At 41.3% G+C, this 20,259-nt stretch overlaps 1 protein-coding gene across 1 annotated transcript in view; it reads right to left on the reverse strand.

Annotated features, from left to right (window-relative positions):
• Nucleotides 1–20,259, reverse strand: part of kcnt1a (potassium sodium-activated channel subfamily T member 1a) — a 115,845-nt gene that overhangs the window by 79,757 nt on the left and 15,829 nt on the right. The window contains exons 3-9 of the mRNA XM_079659799.1: nt 8,865–8,944; nt 7,578–7,707; nt 7,182–7,229; nt 6,806–6,854; nt 6,403–6,462; nt 6,024–6,098; nt 827–910 (exon numbers count right to left, since the gene is read on the reverse strand). Of these exons, the coding sequence (XP_079515925.1) occupies nt 827–910; nt 6,024–6,098; nt 6,403–6,462; nt 6,806–6,854; nt 7,182–7,229; nt 7,578–7,707; nt 8,865–8,944 (526 nt within the window). The remainder of the gene's footprint in view (nt 1–826; nt 911–6,023; nt 6,099–6,402; nt 6,463–6,805; nt 6,855–7,181; nt 7,230–7,577; nt 7,708–8,864; nt 8,945–20,259) is intronic.

Here is a 20,259-nt window from a genome sequence, read left to right on the forward strand (position 1 = left end):
AAAAAGTTAACTCTATTGAAGTCTATTGGATATTGAAGAGATTAAAATAGGAAAAATCTATAAATAATACTTAGTAGACCGGTCTAAAAATAAAATAGGCTATTTTATTTGGTTCATCCTATATGGATACCATTTGCTAAGTCACAGAAATCAGAAAACAAGGGAAAGGTGAAGTACTTACCTCTGATTATACTGCAGAAAATATTCATTGTCTATGTTTAATGTTTTGTCTATTTGTCTATTTCGTCAGTAAATTGCCGGCTGTTCTATTCAAACCACCTGGTCTCTGGTCTAATTACTTACCTGTCTATCCACTCTAGTAGAATCCAGAATCCTTCTAGTCAGATAGCATAGCCCAAGATAAGAAGTGTTACACAAGGTAACCCCCCCCCCCCCCCCCCCCCTTATCACCTGAATCTCCTCCTAGAGCACCATTGATTTCTTTCTAACCAAATCTCTCTCAGAGGGGCGTGGGGAGGGGACAGAGAATCAGCACTTTGGAAACAGGGCTGAAACAGAGGGGATTGTGGGATGCTGCAATGATCTGTTTGGTGTTTCAAGCCAAACACTTCAGAGGCATGTTTTGTATATATCTGAGACCTTTAATATATTGATGAAAAACAGTATAATAGGGGACCTTTAAATACATTTTCAGGAGACGAAGTGTAAAGTACCGCTATATTGAAACACTCAAGCAAAGTACATGTACTTCAATAGTGTACTTGAGCTAACAACAGTATGTTGCTGTTCTTGGATGATGAACGACAGAACAATAACATTCAAATGTTGCTTTATAATAATCCATTCAGTTCATGTTTCCACTCACGATCATGTTCTCCAAAGCACACTTGGCCAGCCAGCAGTTGAGAAACACGGGGATGAAGATGTTTCTGATCGAGGGCCAGAAGATCTTAGGACAAAGACACATTTCAAATCAAAGTATAAGGTTTTTTCAGTATCATCTCAATATTTCTGCAATCACACGGTAAAAGCTGCACAGAAAAGGCTGTGTGCATTGTGGTTGATATGCTCAAGGTGATAGCTTCAATGCTCTTAACTCAGTGATGCAAATTAGTCGCTTTTCGGCGCCTCCCGCTTTTTTAACGCTGATTTGGGTGACTTGTGTAATTCGTGGAGAACCGAAGAGTTTTCGTTTTGGGGGGGGACGGGGGTGTCCGTCCGTCCGACTGACGGAGAACTTCAAAAAAGAAGAAGAAATCTAGATCGCAAAATAATTAAACAAGCGAGTGCCTGTTTTTCCTGGCCAAGGACAGGCAGTGTTTCCCCTATATACAAATAGTGGCGGCGCAGCGCCGCTGCTGAAATATGAGCGCCGCTGCTAGGGGGCGCCAGCCAGGTGAGGTACCCAAAAAAAAAAAAAAAAAAACTTTTTTTAACTTTTTTTTTTTTCTTAAAATAATAATAAGTGGCGACCCTTTTTCATTTTTGATTGTTTGTTATGTAGATTTGTAGTATTTATGTTACTGGCATAGGCGACACAGGCGGTCGCCTAGGGCGCCAGATCTGGGGGGCGCTGCGCTGGTAGCTCTGGGAGGGAAAAAACATTTTTGACCGTTGGCGCTCATCCAAATGTTCGGCCTTGATGTAACAACATTCATAATTAAGTAAATGTAACACCCTTTTCACCCCGGTTACACGTTTAATTTGCCCTGTACAGTGGGCGCTGTAAGTGATGAAAGTGGGGGATGTTGGCTTATCAGGCGCCCGCAGCTCACAGCCAAAGTGCGAGCGTGGTAGCGAGAGAGCGAGCAAGGGAGAGGGCGCACCGGTACCGGCGCTGTTGTTATTATATAATATATAAGAAGTAGATGTTTCTACAACCAGGGTGGAGGAGAGTTCTCCTGTCAGACTGAGAGGCTCAGTGAGGTTAAGGACTCTCTGAGTATTTAGATAGTTCATTTTAGTCTAAGTTATCTCAGTGCGTCTCAAACGTTTCGACCAAAAATTATGTAAACACATATTTCCAAGGCACTCCTTTATAATTATTAGGATAAATAAAAACAGGTTTGAAATCATTCCAATGTATACTTAACCAAAAATATCGTTTAAAGTTGGAGAGATACAAAAATATGCATAAATAAATAAACGTTAACTAGGTAAAAGAAGATTTGAATGAACAACAAAAATAAAATAAGCTACATTTATTTGTTATTGGCTATGGTAGGTTATTCATACTATTTAGGTATGTTCACATACTTATTTGATTATTAAAATGTAAACCGATCTTTTTCATATGGGCGTTTTAGAGTTGTACCCCCTAGATCAGGTCTCTAGTAATTGTGTGCTCAAAGTGCACCAGATTGAAACATTTTACTGGACCCCCCTAGAGGATGTGACGTCCACCCCCCAATTCAAACATGTTCATACAATACTGAATACATTTGAAGCCATTTTGACATCTATTACCTATGTCAATAAGTTTCTGTTTTTGCAGTGTATTTGTCTTTTGTAGAGATCTTTCATTTATTCTTTACACATAAAATGTCGCCTAAAATCTCACCTAGGGCAGCAAATTGTCTAGAACCGGCCCTGGTACTAGGCCTCAAGAGCCTTTCTTGTGCTGACAAATGGCTGACACATAGAAACAAATTGGCGGGGCGCACTTTGCACGCGCACACACTAAAAATTCCACGCGCTCCGCGCTCACATTATGCTGGGCCCACGTGCCTTAGCACCGCTGCTATGACTCCATCCTAGGGGAAACACTGACAGGTTCCATGACAGGGTGTCCGTGGGGTCTTAAAAAGTATTAAAAGTTAATAAATCTATTAAAAAGTATTAAAAAGTGTTAAACGGCATTTTCCAAGGTATTAAGAAGTCCCACAGCAACGACAACATGAAACACCCTTTAATTTACTGAAACGACATGTCGGGAAACCCCCTCAAGGCGGCCCCATGCATAGCGCGCCGTAAAATGCTGCTACTTATTTTAAGTTTTGTTGCCTTGCTCCGCTCTGTGGGGGAGGGGGAGGGGGGGCACTAAACAACTACGGTAAAGATAACGGGTCCCAGGTCCCAAGGTGGGTAGACCGGCATACGCAACGCTCTGGGGGGTCCAAAGGCTCCGTGTGTAAGCCCTATATGATCATTTTCTGATAACGATGAAATAGCCCCGCCTCCCTCTCCCCACGTCTCCTGCTGCTGCTGGGCTGTCAGAAGAGGGGGAGGAAAAGAGAGGCAGGCACTGTTTATAACATATTCTTATATTATTATACAGAGAACAGAGTCGTTATCAATTTGTTTTAAAGCTCAATAAATAACAAAGAAGACCTCTGACCGGCACTTTTCTAATTTTGTACGGAAGATTTAAACTTTAACGGACATGTTGACCGGCGGAACATTTTTTTTACGGAACCTCTGCCGCACGGTCCCCTCGTTCCTTGGAAGAGGCGGAGAGGTGGGTGTTTTTCATCTGCTGGTGGACTACCTGAGAGATATACAGCAGGAGAACACGCCGTCCACCGCGGAGAATAAACAGAAGGGCAACCATGGCAACCATGCTCCGGGGTCTTCTTCGCTGCTTTTGGTGTATTTTGTGGCGGGAGCAGCGCCACTTACGGGCGTGGCATATGTACTACAGCGTTTCCAGCATTTCCAGCGGTCTAGTGTGAACGGAGACGTTAATGAATCGAATGCGTGTGAACGGAAGACTTTTTTGCGCTTGCGTATGCGTTTTACCGTATGCGTCCTCGTGGGGCCGGGGTCCAAGCCAAACTATATCTGGTCACAGAGATCTGCTATTTTAAAGTAAAGTCAACACATATTGACCCTAAATATAGTCTATATTAAGAACGAGAAAAGTCTTAACATATATATCCTTTTTTGTAAATATACGACAAATGTGTGAGGGGGATGACGTCAGAGCATCGGCCTATGTGCCAGGGCTTAGCCCCGGACAGCCCCAGCCCAATTTAACCCCTGGGTATTTGTGAGGGAGCTCCTATATGGCATTACCCCGCTGAAGCTCACCAAAGTTTAATATATTTCATAGTTCAAAGTTTTGTCAATTGTTTTGTTTATTGGTCAAATACTAGTTTCGAATGGTTTCTGAGGAGTTTTACTGGAATGAAAGAGCACAGAGTACAGAAGCAACAAAGCAGCATACTGCATTAAACCTGACCTTCACAGAGAGGTTGAAGTGTATGTGGTAAGGAGGCTTCAGTAGTCTGTCTGCACTCTGTTTAGTTGTGCTATCTTACAATCAATATAGTAAATGTGAAGTAAAGTGTGTCGCCAATGTAACCGGTTAGAACTCAAAGTTGCGATGAGGTCTTAAAATGTATGGAAAGGGTCTTAAAAAAGGTCTTAAAAGGTATTAAATTTGACCTCAGGATTCCTGCATATACCCTGCATGAACACAACACGAGCGTAACGTGTCTTCACGTGGTTATGTCTCGTCTGAAAGGAGTGTAGTGCCGCTCCAGCTCTTCAAATATTGCAGTACCCATAAGGAGCCGTACACATGCCGCAGTGTTTGCTCGACTGTGTCTTTAGTTGTAAGCAGAGTGGCGATCTGTTGTTTTTAGCATCTGGTTAGCTAGCTATGCTAACGAATTTAAAGAGCTTTTCTACAACCAGGTGGAAGAGAGCTCTCTCCTGAGAGGCTCAAATAACCTCAGTGAGGTTAAGGCACACATGGATATGATCATTATAGTTAATAATGAGACTTTAGAGACTAAATGAAAAACAGGTATAAAATACTATATGACAGTAACAAAAAAGTTGTTAAAGATAACAAGAATACAGTTTAAAAGGGGAGTGATTTGTAAAATATCCAAAAAGAAAAATCTGCTTCCAGTTCTGTTTGAAATGGGTGTTGAAGGATGTATCCATAGATCTCCTCATGTTGCACTCAAAGTGCACCAGATTGATGCTTTTAACTTCAATATTTAAAAAAACTCTTCCCGGGGGAGCATGCCCACGGACCCCCCTAGAGGAGGTTAGGTCCCCCCCACTTAAATCATGTTCACATGGATAGGATACTAAATACATTTGCACACATCTTGTGTCCATATCTTTCTGTATTGGGTGGTCATGCCACAACCGTGCACGTGAATGCATGCGCAAGTCATGGTAAAATATCTGGATTAAGAGGTTGCTTTTTCTTTGCACAGCATGAAAGAAAGGCCACATGAATGGGCTGTGATTTTAGTTTTTTCAAGCAGAGGTTGAGTTCAATCATTTGTACGGCCCTCTGAGGATGTTGTAAAAATTGAAAGGAAAAAGGTTCCCCACCCCTGCTGTAAATAATAATAAAAACCCTCGATTTATAACTTAACATCTCTGTCTCCTATTGATCTGAGTATATTATAAAGAATAGCCAGTTAATTTAAGCCTTATAGCACAGGCCTTTGTCAGATGGTATATTGCGCTGTTTTTTTTCTGCTTCGAATAGTTCTCTCTTTTTTCACCATACCTGTGTTTGCATCACTGTTAACTTCAATTTGACACCCAAAATCACATCGATGCAGTCTTCAGTTTCTAACCATTTACATGTGCACAAGAAATGTGTTAAAGGCTGAATGGGTAAGAACAATTCATCTGACAGAAGTCTGGGACTGAGAGAAAAAATGTAAATCAATTAAAAATCAATCAACAAGTTTTCTACTTCAGCACCACGGACAGCGACATGTAATTAATACGCGTACAGTTGGGCTACTCATATGACAGAGCCTTTCATCCTCTTTTCGTCCCACAACAGGGACTTTTACAAAGTTACAACAGCAAAAGCCAGTGCAGAATAAAGACAACAATAACATATTAAATAAAAAGAAAATGCAGGCGGTGGCATGTTCACCATGTTCACCACTTTGGTCCTTTGGCTAAAAGGTGGGATAGCAGGAATTGTTATTCTTCACATTGATGTAAGTCTGAGTCTCAATAATGCTTATGTCTTCAATTCTTAAAAGCTTAGATTAAAGAAATAATGAAAAAGTACAAAAAGACCATAGTTTAAAGTGTTATTATAGATAATGATTATTTGAGAGTGGTAGAAGCATTACCGTGATGATGAAGGGAACTGTGTTAATCATCTCCAGAAGAAATGACACCTGGAAAATTTGCTCCCAAATGTTGCCCTATAATGAAATCAAATAAAAGCATGAGCAGACGTTTGAACCTGTAGGCACACAATAGACTGAGAGTGAGTCACTGCAGAGATGCAGGTCCTAAGTGTAGTCTGTCAATTTGGGCGAACACTTCATTCTTCACCTCCACCAGATCCTGTCATTACGCCTGTCCTTAATGTAGCCGTGACAAAAGTCCTGGGATAATTACGCCACTTATCATCTGTCAATCTCTCAGACTGGAAGTGACTAATTGCATCGACGGGCTGTATTACTGACACACATGACGTCTGTTTATTGTGTGTGTGTGTGTTACCTTGTAGCTGAGATACATCAGTAACATAGTCTCCAGAAAACTAATGATGGCAACAATCACCTGTGCAAGAAAAAAGAACAGGAAACAAGCTGATCAATTGTTAACAGAAGAATCATTTTAAAATTAATTATCTGAGAATGAAACCCACAGTGTTGTCAAGCACTTTTTGAAAAACACAATGTTTTTCTTGTTTCAATAAGACAGGCTCATTTTCAGGTTCATATTAGTATTTATGTGTGTGAGAGACACTCCCGTTGGAGGGAACACAGGGATGTTAGCCTCTGTAAACCATTGACATGCACAAAACCTACATAGCACTCTACAGTAAAGGGAAACCCCCACAACACAACATGGCCTCTTTGTAACGCGTAAAGCCTGTTCCCCTGGATGTATTGTGACTCACTTGGATGGCCCAGACAGGAACTTTTCTATCCACCCAGAAGATCAACCCCCTGTCAAACAGAGCAACTCTTTCATTCACAACAAATACCTATAAATCCGTCACAAAATGCATTATCATTGTTAAATATTTGAGGTAAATAAAGTCAAAATAATACTGTTATTATTGCATTATATGGGTATCATTAGAGATAATACATGTGACAATATGTCAAATGAACATGTGCAACATTCATCTCAGGCCAGGTAAGGTAATGAGCTGAGTGCAGGAAAAGAGCTGGAAGCGCACTCACAGAATATGTTGCTTTCACCAGAGGCTACATAATATTTTCTTTTCATTTGACCCTGAATGAACAGTCATTCCACCTCCTGCTGCTCACCAGTTAATCTCTCTGTCCTGCATTGATCCGTTCCACAGGCAGTCAACACTGCAGGAGAGTGAAAAACAGAAAGTGAATAAATGAATGTAGTCAAGTTATTTTTGCTTAAGCACTTTAAGAAGAGTCTTTCCTTAGGTTTTCAATATCAATAAGTCTGTTAAACATTTATAGTGAATGTAAGCTGACTGTGATGTTTAACATGAATGAATAAAAGTGAAAAGCTTACTAAAATAAGTAATTTCTTTGGTTGCTTGGTGGGTGTGTCATTTAGAAGAGCATTTACTCTTTGAATGATATATTTGCAACTTTGCTGCCATTGTTTCAACATGTATCTATCTTTTATTCTACCATTGGTGCTCTACTGTACATTAGTGCTTCTATTCAAAATGGACAAACCATTTGACGTTGCCACTGTTAGCGTTCTGTTGTCCTGCGCTGTGACCCGGGTTATCGGTTACCACCCGGATGATGTACAGCAGACAGGTGAGCAGCTTCAGGGAGAAGTTGAACACACGGATACGGAGGCCTAAGGACCAGACAGGGACACGTTTTACAACGAAATACTGCTTTTGTATCACCCAACACACTCCTCCAGCAACAGTGCCCAGCCCCTCGATTCCACCAGACCCTTTGCAAAAACCTTGGAATAATATCAGTCAGTACTGAACAATATTCAATACAATATACGTTTGATAGAAAGGCTACCGAAGATGTTCAAAAAAACTTCTTACAGCTCTGAATTACAGTATATCCATGAGTAGAACCTTCCTATTGCTCAAAATTCAATAATTGCATCAAAGGATTTCTGATTTCTAGTTATCCAATCACATCAGAAACTATCTCAAAAATAAATGTAGTATAAAAATGTTAGCAAATGTGTCATATCTAGCTTCTCCTAGTAACACAAGGTTATCCATGCACTACATTCCAGACAAATTCCATTATTGCAAACTTCTATGCTTTAGTATCAACCATGTTACTGTTAAATGCTAGCAACAGGTAAAAGAGACTCATAAAAGTTACAACAAACTGACACAAACAACAATAACATGTTGTGCATGTAGCATCTTTTCACTGTCTCCTTGTTTTGTATGGAAGAACTCACTTCAGTACTTATCATCTCGTCCTAAACCTTTTGGAGACAGGGATTTCTAAGAAGCTTTTGGTAAGAAGCTGCTCCAAAACTCTGGAATACACTCCCTGAAAATATCAGTGCAGTATAATCCCTTGACTCCTCTTGAAAAGAGTCTTAAGAGCCACTTTTACTCCCCTGCAATGACCCTTGAGATGATTTGCATTCCACATTGATGTGCATGAAGGTCTGCACGCCTCTGCATGTGTTTGTGTGTCTGCACTTCTAATCTTTACTTACAACAAGGTTTGTTGTAAAGCCCTTCGGCACAAACCGGATGACTTTTGATGCACTCTATAAATACATTTTACCTTGAACTTATCAGCACTGCAGCAATAATGTTATTTCTTTTGACTCATAAGCAAAACCAGTGTGGATTTCTCTTTAAATATATGGTTGCTAAGCATTAAAAATGTTTTTCTATATGCATGAGGGTTTCATTAGGACGGAATGTGTCTGTATTTGTTATTTTGGTGACCTTTAATGCACCCTGTCCATTATGAAACAGCCAATTCATGGATGTGAGAAGATGTTTTGCACCATCAACATACTTGATCTTTGGTTTTTGATGAAGAAAAGCTTCAGCCGCTCCTTGAAGGTGTTTTCGTTCACATAGAACTCCACCTGCACCCTGACGGACAGGAAAAAGGAAAGGAAAAGTCAAAAGATATCTGCAGCAAAGAGACACACGGATATTCTTCCAGGCAGTTTTTAAAGTATGACATTTCACACATCATGAATATTCATAATGTCATTTTCCTAATCACCCGAGGAGAGTTTGGTGATTATCTGTCTCTGATTATCTGTCTCTGATTATCTGTCTCTGATGATCTGTCTCTGATTATCTGTCTCTGATGATCTTTCTCTGATTATCTGTCTCTGATTATCTGTCTCTGATTACAAGACGGTGACTGCAGGACACGCAGCGAACCCAAAGGAGACAAAGAGCAGCTGATGAGGAGCATTTCACCAGAACTTTAAAGGTCCCCTATAATACTGTTTTTCATCAATATATTATAGGTCTCAGATATCTACAAACATGTCTCTGAAGGGTTTGGCTCGTGTATTGCAGCATCCCATAATCCCCTCTGTTTCAGCCCTGTTTCCAAAGTGCTGATTCTCTGATTTGCATTTCAGTTTTTCATCTTAGCTTTTTCTATTTTCCATTTCAGAAATACAAATTTGACTCCATCACTATTCAAAACTGCAACTTAATTTTAATACAATTAAAAAAATACAACTTTAGTTTTAACATTTAATTATGGTCTGATCATACTAAGTGATCAAATATCATTTTTTGTGTATTCACCATCTTTCCTTTTATTTGTATTATTGGTATCATACAAACTTCATTATTCATTCCTTACATATGCAAGTGTAATTAAATAGAGACAAAAGAAAAATACAAATCTTACTCAGGATTACAGAATAAACTGTAAACACCAATAATAAACAACATTTGGTTTGCAGTCAAGTTAGAGTGCTGTGTTGTTATGGATTTGCTAGCATAGCAAGTCGCTTTATGAAGGGAAGCCATCAGGAGTAACTTGTAGGTTAAGAATTGTTTTGTGTTGTGTGTATGTTTAATTGTGAAAAATATATCATTGTAATTTGTAAAACATTACAACTCATACAGTAGGTAGCCTAGCAACACACTTCATTTCTCTGCAGTGTTATAGACTGCAGGCAGGTGAAATAAAACAGAAACAGCAGTTCATCATTATGAATACTGACCTGACCAGACTACTGCAACAGCATCCACTCTGTTACACCATCCAGACTCCTCAATAAACTCTAGTACATTCAGAACTCTGCCGCCCGACTCCTGACCCTCACCCTCTCCGTGACCACATCCCCCCGTCCTGCAAATCTCCACTGGCTCCCCGTCCCACAATGCATCCATTTCAAGATCCTTCTCCTTACCTACAAAGCCCTCCATCACCAGGCCCCCTTCTACCTCACAAACCTGCTCCATCACCAGGCCCCCTCCTACCTCACAGACCTGCTCCATCACCAGGCCCCCTCCTACCTCACAGACCTGCTCCATCACCAGGCCCCCTCCTACCTCACATACCTGCTCCATCACCAGCCCCCCCCCCATACCTCACTGACCTGCTCCATCACCAGCCCCCCCCCCCTACCTCACTGACCTGCTCCATCACCAGGCCCCCTTCTCTTCACAGACCTGCTCCATCACCAGGCCCCCTCCTACCTCACTGACCTGCTCCATCAAAAGGCAACTCGGGTGCACCGACAGAGCGGTCAGTTCAGACACTCTTTTGACCGAAGTCAGGGCAAGCAGCAAAGCTGTTTTCAATGACAGTGCCTTCAGAGAGGACAGCTCCAGAGGCTCAAATGGTTCTGTGACCAGAGCCTCGAGCACCAACGGCAGATCCCATTGCGGGGAGGAGGCATGCACCACCGGGCGCTGTCTCCTGACCCCCTGCAATAACCGAGTCATAAGCGGCTGACTAAAGGCTGACCTGCTGCCAAATCCCTCATGGCAGGAAGAAATGGCTGCTGCATACACTTTAACTGTGGAATGAGCCAGCCCTCTGTCCATCAGTATCTGTAAGTAGGACAGAATAGAGCCCAGCGTACAAGATAGAGGCTCTAGACTCCCCTCTTCACACCATTGCTGGAATCCCAACCACTTCGTCCTGTAACAAGCTGTGGTGGATCCTGCTCTTGCTGCCTGGATAGTCTGAATAACCTCGTCAGACAATCCCCCCTGTCTCAGGCTGTCCCTCTCAGGAGCCAAGCCTGGAGAGGTTGGCCCAGAGTGGGTAACGCCCCTATTGCACCAACTTCCTGAGACATCGCCCCCCAGACCTGAGGAATCGCCCAGGGCTGGCCCACCATCATCTGTGTCACCTCTGCGAACCACGGCGCCCCGCAGCGATCTGGGGCCACTTGGATGACTGACAGATGTTCTCGTCTCACCCTCTCCAGGAGGGGGAGAATGAGACGCAGCGGTGGAAAGGCGTAGAGCAGCTTTCTTGGCCATGGCTAGTGTGCAAACACGTTCACCCCTAAGGGCGGATTGTCTCGCCGAGCTATGGAAAACCACAGGGCACAGTGGCTGTTGCGCCAGTTGGCGAACAGGTCCACCTCCGCTCTCCCGAACTGGGCCCAGATCTGCTTGACCACCTCCGGGTGAAGCCCCCACTCATCTGGCAGGGGCCCGCCTCTTGACATGAGGTCGGCCCCCCTGTTCTCCAGTCCCGGGATGTGGAGGGCTCTCAGACACGACACACTCTCTGAAGCCCATAAGGTTCTATGCTGTGCTAAACAAGGCGGCAGAGCGGACTCTCTGCCTGTTGATGTACGCCACTGTGGTGCGGTCGTCGCTCATCACAAGCACATGTTTGCCCTGTATTAAGGGTTTGAAGTGCTGGAGGACCAACACTTCTGCCCGTAGCTCTAGAAGGTTGCTGTGCCGAGTCTCTGTCACAGACCAGCGACCACCTATAGCTCTCTCTAGGCAGGTCCCCCCCCAGCCTGTCACGGATGCGTCTGTGAACACCGTGATGTAGGAGGTCACTCACCCCAGCGGAGTTCCCCTCCAGTTTACTCATTGGCCCGCACAAAGAAAGCTTCGGTGTAATTTGTATTTTTTTTGTTATTATTATACATTTGTTCATTCACCCATTGAGAATATTCAAGCATTCAAAGTGAAATTCAAGTCAACAAATATCGAGTTGAATTAATGTTGTACAGATGTAGCACTGAATTTCGGACTCCAGTTTACAGCTTCCTGCCTACGGCCTGCCAAAGACCAGTATAGAGGAATATTAAGCCCTCCCACTATTTTCCAAGAGGGCGTTGCCAGATTTTCAATTTCAGGTTTTAACCAGGAGATGGCGCTTCATTCACAAATACAGAAAGACAAGTTTCATGGACTTTCAGTTGTGTTTTGAAGAGCATTTGAACACATCAATATTTTAGATCAACTAAAGTATATCTAATCTTGTAATTCAATAATATATAGTCTTTATATATTAAATAATCATAATTATAATGTAAATGTTTACATTACACTTCTTTATTTGTTATGCTCCTACTTTAACCTTTACAATCGTTTGCTTTAATATGCAGTATATTTTTGTTTGCTTCCTCCTGCTCCCTTTCGGACACATACTGTATGATTTATTATTATTATTAATATGAAGATATTATTAAGATAAGATAAGATGTTACTTTATTGATTGAACATTTTAGTTTAGAATGTGCTGTCCCACGGTAATTCAGAAGGCTCACAGGTCACATTCCGACCATTATTTAAAACAATAGGTGCTTTCACACCGTCTAGAGTTTGATTTGTATAGAGGGAGCTCTGTCAGTTTTCGAATTACCCATTTGCTTTCGGGGAGCCCTATTTTTCAGAGCACATCCTGCTACTAAATATGTCACACGCACGCTCTGTTGACTGGCGCAGCAGCGCGGATGCGATCAATTGCTATAAAAACACTCTTCTACTAATACAGACGGTGTCACTATGCCGGCGGATGTGGCCGTTGTTGAAGCCTCTTCAGGCTCCGCATCGGCAGGCCTCTCCCTCGGTGTGGAGCTGTTAAACTCGACCCTAACGCCGCTTACAGCCGGCCAACTAAAAGTTGTTTTCTGTTCACGTTGTCATTTTTAGACTCCTTTGCTTCTTTGCTTGTGAATCCAAAAGCTGTGACGCTTGGCTGTTTTCGTTTTGCCATATTTTTTTATTACACAGCCAGAGTTAAAAAAATATCAATATGAACATTTCAAATACCACGCCGGCACCACCGCCATAACCATAGCAACGTAAGTAAGAATGCAGCGCCGCCACGTACAGATGGCAACACCCAGACATATTCACAAATATAAAACAAATATTCAGAAACTGTAATGAACAATAACTATTATTTATTTCAAGAACAGTTATTTACAGAAACTCAACATTTCTAATCTGTGTGACACAAATATGCACGATTGTTTTTGGGCTCCCCCTATTTATCTCAAAGTCAGCCTTCAGGGGAGCTCCCTCCCTCTTCGGGGGAGCCAAGCTCCCCCTAGCTCCCCCCCATTTCGAACAGTGTCTGTGGCTGAATGGCCAGCGATTAGGTGCGGCGCATTTATCATAGGTGATCAGAGCTAACTGCCTGCCGTCAGATTTCATTTAAAAAACAGATCTGATTTTAAGACTATTTCTGCGCTCATAAAGAATGATAAGAATAAGAATAATGCATATTGAACTGGTTTCATTCATTAGTGAGTTTATTTAATACGAGAACCGCCAATCGGGTCAATTTGTGTGATGTGTGTTGTGTGTGTGCAATGTAACTTTTTTTCAATAAAATATTAAAGTCTCCCAGTCCGTGACTTTTCCTGAAAGTGTGTTATGTAGCACCCTATGTTGTTAAAAATTGCATTCTAATAGCGGGATTTGACGGGTTTAGGTAGGCCTATACAAAAACCTCTGGCGGTTCTAGTGTTAAGGTAATTAGGTACAGTAGAAGCCCTTTTTTATCAGTAACGAATTTAGCAGTTGAACATAAAAGTCAACTAACTGAGGGTCACTTGCAATGACAGTGTTGTGTCTAACTGTAAGCTTGTCACTCAGAGTAACCTACCGTTAATTTAGCTGCTGGAGAAGAAAGATCAAGGGGGGAGGGGGGAGAGAGCTGTGGTTGATGGGCCATTAGTTGTGTAAATACACAGCTGAGAGCTGCCGTTTCATTCAGACTGTTTAAAAAACTGTAACAACGGACTAGTTTTCTTAGCGGATGCATGTCAATTTAAATCAATACATACAACTATTTTTTCAATCAATACATACAACTATTTTTTAAATTAATAAAAACATTTTCTAAATCCATAAAAGCATTTCAATTAATATTGGGATTCATGTCGTTACTTTGTTGAGAATGTGCCCGTGTAATAAGCGGGATAATTTGCAGCGACTTGTTCCTTATGGGGAAAATAACACCCGTCATGTGTGTGTAGAGGTGTGTGTGGTTAAAACACTTTCATGAAGTGAAGGAATTTCCTTCTATAAAACAGCTGTGGGCAGCAGTGAGTGTCACGGACATGAATTCATAGATCAAGGCAGACTGGTGCACACACTCTCCTGTCCTGCCAGGCGACACGCCCGTTCTAAGCCGTGTCCCTCACTCCTCACATCCCAAGCTGCATCCCCACAAGTGTATTATGTTGTTACATCGTTTCAGATGTTATGTTTCAGTTGTGCTCTGTCTATGTTCAGTGATGCAAACTTGTCACCTTTCGGCAAAATTCGCCATTTTGAAACCAAAATAAGTCGTTTGTGTGATTCATGTAGATTTGCAATACAAATATTTTTGGGGTATGGGGGGGGCTGGGACCCGGAGTAATCTGTGGCCGTGAGCTGTTATGTGCCATCATGACACGCATGGTGTTCTTTTTTTATATATTATAATGAAGTACGAGCTGTGTGCTCGAGTCTTCCTGCCTGTCGGCTCTGCTCATGGATGTATAATAAGTAGGGATGTAACGATATACCGAATATCGCGGTATCGCGGTAAATAAACTTCCCAATACCGTCGTGAGACTGACAAAATCTACCGCGATTTAAAAAAAATATATATATTTTTTTTTAAACACTTTTTTTTTTTAAACCTTTATTTAACCAGGTGGTCCCATTGAGATCATCGATCTCTTTTTCAAGAGAGACCTGTCCAACATGGCAGCAAGTAGGTTACAACATGAAAATAAAACAACAGATAACACAAAAGGACATCGTATTTACAGGGCTACATTTACACACCTAGAGACATTGACAAGTACCAACCATATATTTATATCTTGCCATGTCAATAAGCCTGGCGTTAGACTTTTTCGCTGTCCGTCATTTTGAGAGACAGGATCGTAAAATATCCGTCATAATCCCTTATTACCCGTCGGGTCTGAACAGTTCACGATAGAGCATGCTCGTGAACTGTCAACGGGGGGGGGGGGGGGGGGGTACATGCACCTCGCGGGACGCGCACAGCGTGAAGCAAAACCTCCCAGACATGTATTGATCTGTACGGCAAAGTACGGTTTGGGAACTATATCATTTCCTTTTGGAGGGCATGCATAACACGGCATAACACCAGAGCCTCGCTGCGGGGAAACGTTGGCGCTGTTCCGAGTTTGTTCTAATCTGTCAAAATGACAGACTGCTTTCAGATTTTTTCGTCATTGTTAAATAAAATATTCGGTTAACGCGACCACTGGTGTCCCAGCAACATCAGTACCAAGCGAGAGAGTTGTTTCCAGAGCAGGGGATATTGTAAATGCCCAAACAACCCAGCTTATAAATACCTGGAAATGTGGACAATCTCATATTCCTAAAAACCTGTCTGATGATGCTGAGTGAGTGACTAGTGAGTTTGAGTTGAGTTACTTGAAAAACTAAAGTGAAACTTGATTTATTTTATTGCAGGGTCTGATTATTAAATGTCCTTGTTTATTTGTGAGATGCAGTGGCATAAAGAAAATGCTTACTTTGTTTGGTAGTACCAGTAGGTACAAAAACACTGGTTTTCTTGTTCCAGTCTGTTACTGTCACTTTGTTTTTGACACTTTAAAATAGTGCTATCCTACAAAAAGGCTGTAAAAATCAGATTTATTATGTAATAAAGAAACATTTTCCGAGGAAAAAAATGTTTTATTTAAAAAAAATTTTTATGAATTTCTTTTTCTTCCCTTTATTATTCAATATCGCGATAAATACCGTACCGTGGACTTGTTATCGCGATATTATCGTACCGTGAGTTTTTGGTATCGTTACATCCCTAATAATAAGGCTATGCTGCTCCGAGATGATGGTCTAGCTTCAGCAGCTACATTACCTACAGGTGCGTTCGTTAATATTAACTGTGCGTCCGGAGTCACTGTGGCACAGACTGGACCGCTGGTGAACAGCTGTTAGAACGGGCTGTTCAGGTGTTCAGAGCAGAGCTCCCTGTCGGAGCGGCAGAGCGTGATGTGAACTGAAAAGTTTTTCTATGGCAATATTATTTAAGGAATCGTTGAGCTAGCTAGCTAGCATACATTGTCACTATCTGCTAACGTTAGCTTTAGCCTTCTATTTCTAATAGTTTTTTTCATAGGCTATAAACAGAAGTGGTATAAGTATATATATTGTACTTGAGTAAAAGTAGAAGTACTCAGATCTTGTACTTGAGTAAAAGTAGAAGTACTCAGGTCTTGTACTTGAGTAAAAGTAGAAGTACTCAGATCTTGTACTTCAGTAAAAGTAGAAGCACACAGATCTTGTACTAGAGTAAAAGTAGAAGTACTCAAATCTTGTACTTGAGTAAAAGTAGAAGCACACAGATCTTGTACTAGAGTAAAAGTAGAAGTACTCAAATCTTCTACTTGAGTAAAAGTAGAAGCACTCAGGTCTTGTACTTGAGTAAAAGTAGAAGCACACAGATCTTGTACTAGAGTAAAAGTAGAAGTACTCAGGTCTTGTACTTGAGTAAAAGTAGAAGTACTCAGATCTTGTACTTGACTAAAAGTAATATTCCCAGAGTGTAGGAATACTCTGTTACAGTAAAAGTCCTGCATTCAAAATGTTCCTCAAGTAAAAGTAAAAAAGTATTATCATCAAAATATAGTGAAAGTAGCGACAGTAAAAGTAGTCATTGTGCAGATTGGTCCATTTCAGAATAATAGATATGATATGTTTTATAATGATTGATCATGAAAGTGTTCTCAAAGCTGCTAAAGGTGCAGCCAGTTTGAATGACTTTGTATACTGCAGGGTAGCTTGTGGATTTACTCCAGGTGGAACTAAAGTCTGATTTAACACTTGATTATATTTCACTTAATTAATCCAGATCTGTGAAGTAACTAAAGGTATTAAATACATGTAGTGGAGTCAAAGTACACCATGTACCTCTGAACTGTAGTGGAGTAGAAGAACAAAGTAGCAAAACATTGAAATACTTAAATAAAGTACAAGTATCTCAAAATTGTGCCCAAGTATAGTACTTGTTGAGTTTATGAACTTAGTTACTTTACACCATGTGGCTATAAAGATAAAAAGACTTAAGCCTTGCACAGAGGCATGAAAATACATTTTCAAAATGCTCAACAGTGCTGCCAAAATTATAAACTGACTGCTCCACAATTTAAAATAAATGCTTTTATATATTCCTATTAGATGTGACTCTTTGGCATTTCTGTTATTATTAACACTGCTGCTTTAGTTGTTCTGACTGCTAAAATCCTCTGTCATTCCGTGGGGTGGGGGAGCCGGGGGCTCGGATCCTTGTCACCTTTTTCATACCTGATGAGTTTGCATCCCTGTATGTTAAAAAGCCTCAGTCACCTTAATTCATGTAATAAAAACATCTCAGGTCAGTAACACTCAAAGCTAAATGTGCAATACCATGTTCAGCTATGTTACTATTTATAATGTTATTGTTTTTACATCAGAAGATGTACATATTGAAATGATTTATTAACTTACAGTAGGCTATTTTTTACAATGTGTGTTGGAAGGATTTATTAAATTACAATGAATATTGTCATTGTTGAAGGCTTTTAGAGAAGGGTGAACTATAAGCCTGAATTACATAAAATGTTATACCTAAAAACATAAAAGCCACAATAAATAAGTCACAATTATTCTAGTTATTTTTACCTCCCGTATTGCTTTCAACCCACCAGCTTTTATGGTGTTGTTACGTCACTAACTGTAAGCTTGTCACATACAGTCTATGGTCAATCAGAGTAACCTACTGTTAATTTAGCTGCTGGAGAAGAAAGATCAGGGGGGGAGGGGGGGAGAGAGCTGTGGTTGATGGGCCATTAGTTGTGTAAATACACAGCTGAGAGCTGCCATTTCATTCAGACTGTTTAAAAAACTGTAACAACGGACTATTTTTCTTAGCGGATGCATGTCAATTTAAATCAATACATACAACTATTTTTTAAATCAATAAAAACATTTTCTAAATCCATAAAAGCATTTCAATTAATATTGGGAGTCATGTCGTTACTTTGTTGAGAATGTGGCCATGTAATAAGCGGGATAATTTGCAGCGACTTGTTCTTTATGGGGAAAATAACACCCTTCATCCAGATGAGGATCCCTCCGCTACACTTTGGGATCCTGATCGACCGACGAAACTCCATTAAAATATACATATTTTTGGTGAATTACTGAGTTTAGGCACGTTAATAACGTTTTAATGAAGTTGAATACAGTATATTCATATGTGTCAGTGATTTCATGTCAATTCGGCGAACATAAACATAAATGATCGTGGTGAAGATGATGATTAAATTAGGATTAAAAATCGAGAGCCGGGCTGCATTTCCTCCCGTTCGTTTTTTTCGAATAACAAAATTATTTTGTTAAATAACAACATGGTGATGTTTTGTAAATGATTACATGTCTCTTATTTAGCACAGTAGTATGATATCCGTGACATATGGATCTTAACAAAGTTCCGCTGTACATCCAGCATACTGTATCTCACTTTATTTCACATGAGCTCCAGTGTGGAACCCCACTGCACCCCCTGGTGGATCAATGATCCATTGCAGCTGGCTTCATTATAATTACATTTATCTATCACGGGGGCGGTCTCAAGTCAAGCTGGAGGTTTTCCCTTGAGCAAGGGCAGATCACGTACCAATCACGGCCCTCGCGTTTCAAACTGTCTGAAATGAATCGCTACATCTGTATGTCTTAAATGTCATTTAGGTTAACTTTCTGTGTTATTTAGATGCTTTTAGTTTGAAGGCGAGTTTAAGCTGTTGACAGGAAGTTGTTGCTATGGAAGAAACTTGACGGAGAAAAGGAATGGAGATTAATCTACATATAAAGACGGAGAAAGTAAAGGATAAAGTTTATGTTTAAGTTTAGCACCCCCCAAAGAGGCACAAGGTTGGTATTAACTATAATATAAAAATGTGGGTTTTGTCCTAATTCGTTTATATGCTGTTTTGTAGCTTTACAGTTAACTTTTGGTAGTATGCTAAAGTGATTCTAATACGGATGGAGCCTAAATGTATTTGTTATTTTTGTTTCTTTATAGCTCTTACGTTGATATTGGAGATTTCAATAAATTCATATCATCAGTCAAGTCTTCGACCATTATTCGGAGGGAAATGCTACAACGATTCTTGGCAACATGGGCGCCGGAAGCAGGGGGGCAAGGGGCCATTGGCCCCCTCACTTTACAGCCGATAAAAGGGCCGATTTTCTACTGAGGTCCTTGAACGCACCGCGGTGCACTCTCGTGGGAGCGCGCGCTCTGCCATAATGCAATCTTCACCCAGACGGTAAAATGCATTAATCTGAGTTTTTACGCTAAGCGCGGTGTGTCTCCTGACAATAACATGCCGGCCATGTCCCTGTACCCGCATAAAGCTTTGATAACATTTCCTGCGGTTCATTACCCTCACATGAGCATGCCCACTAGCTGCTTCCTTTACTGGAGTTACAACTGGGGCAGCGAGTGTGGAATCAGTATGGTTAATATTATGTGGAAGTGTGGAATTGTGGAGAGGAATTACACTTAGACTGGGATAAATGCAATCATTTTTATTAAAAATAAAAGTGCATGTCACAATTTTTGCATCAAAGAGGGAGGAGGCGGGATTCACCCTCACGTCCTGGATGGAGAAAGTCACTCTCTCCACCAGGACGCTTCCTCCCACCACCAGTCAGCTCCGGGAGGACGGTGCACCCCACCCAGAAGCCCTCTGCTGAGGTGGAGCCGGAGCAGAAGCCTGTCGGGGTCGGACAGCCCGTCCCTGCAAATGCCAGTATTGAGCTGGTTCCGCGGTACGAGCCGAGGAGGTAGAGGGGGCAGCGCTGTGTCCGAGCGGTCCTGCACCCTGAGGATTCCCACCATACCTGCCACTGGAGCCTTCATCCTCAGTGGCTGCCGCCACGTCGCCTCCACAGACTGCCAGATATCTGGCAAC

Source organism: Notothenia rossii (genome assembly GCF_949606895.1).
Source record: "Notothenia rossii genome assembly, chromosome: 11".
In the NCBI taxonomy this organism is placed as follows: domain Eukaryota; kingdom Metazoa; phylum Chordata; class Actinopteri; order Perciformes; family Nototheniidae; genus Notothenia; species Notothenia rossii.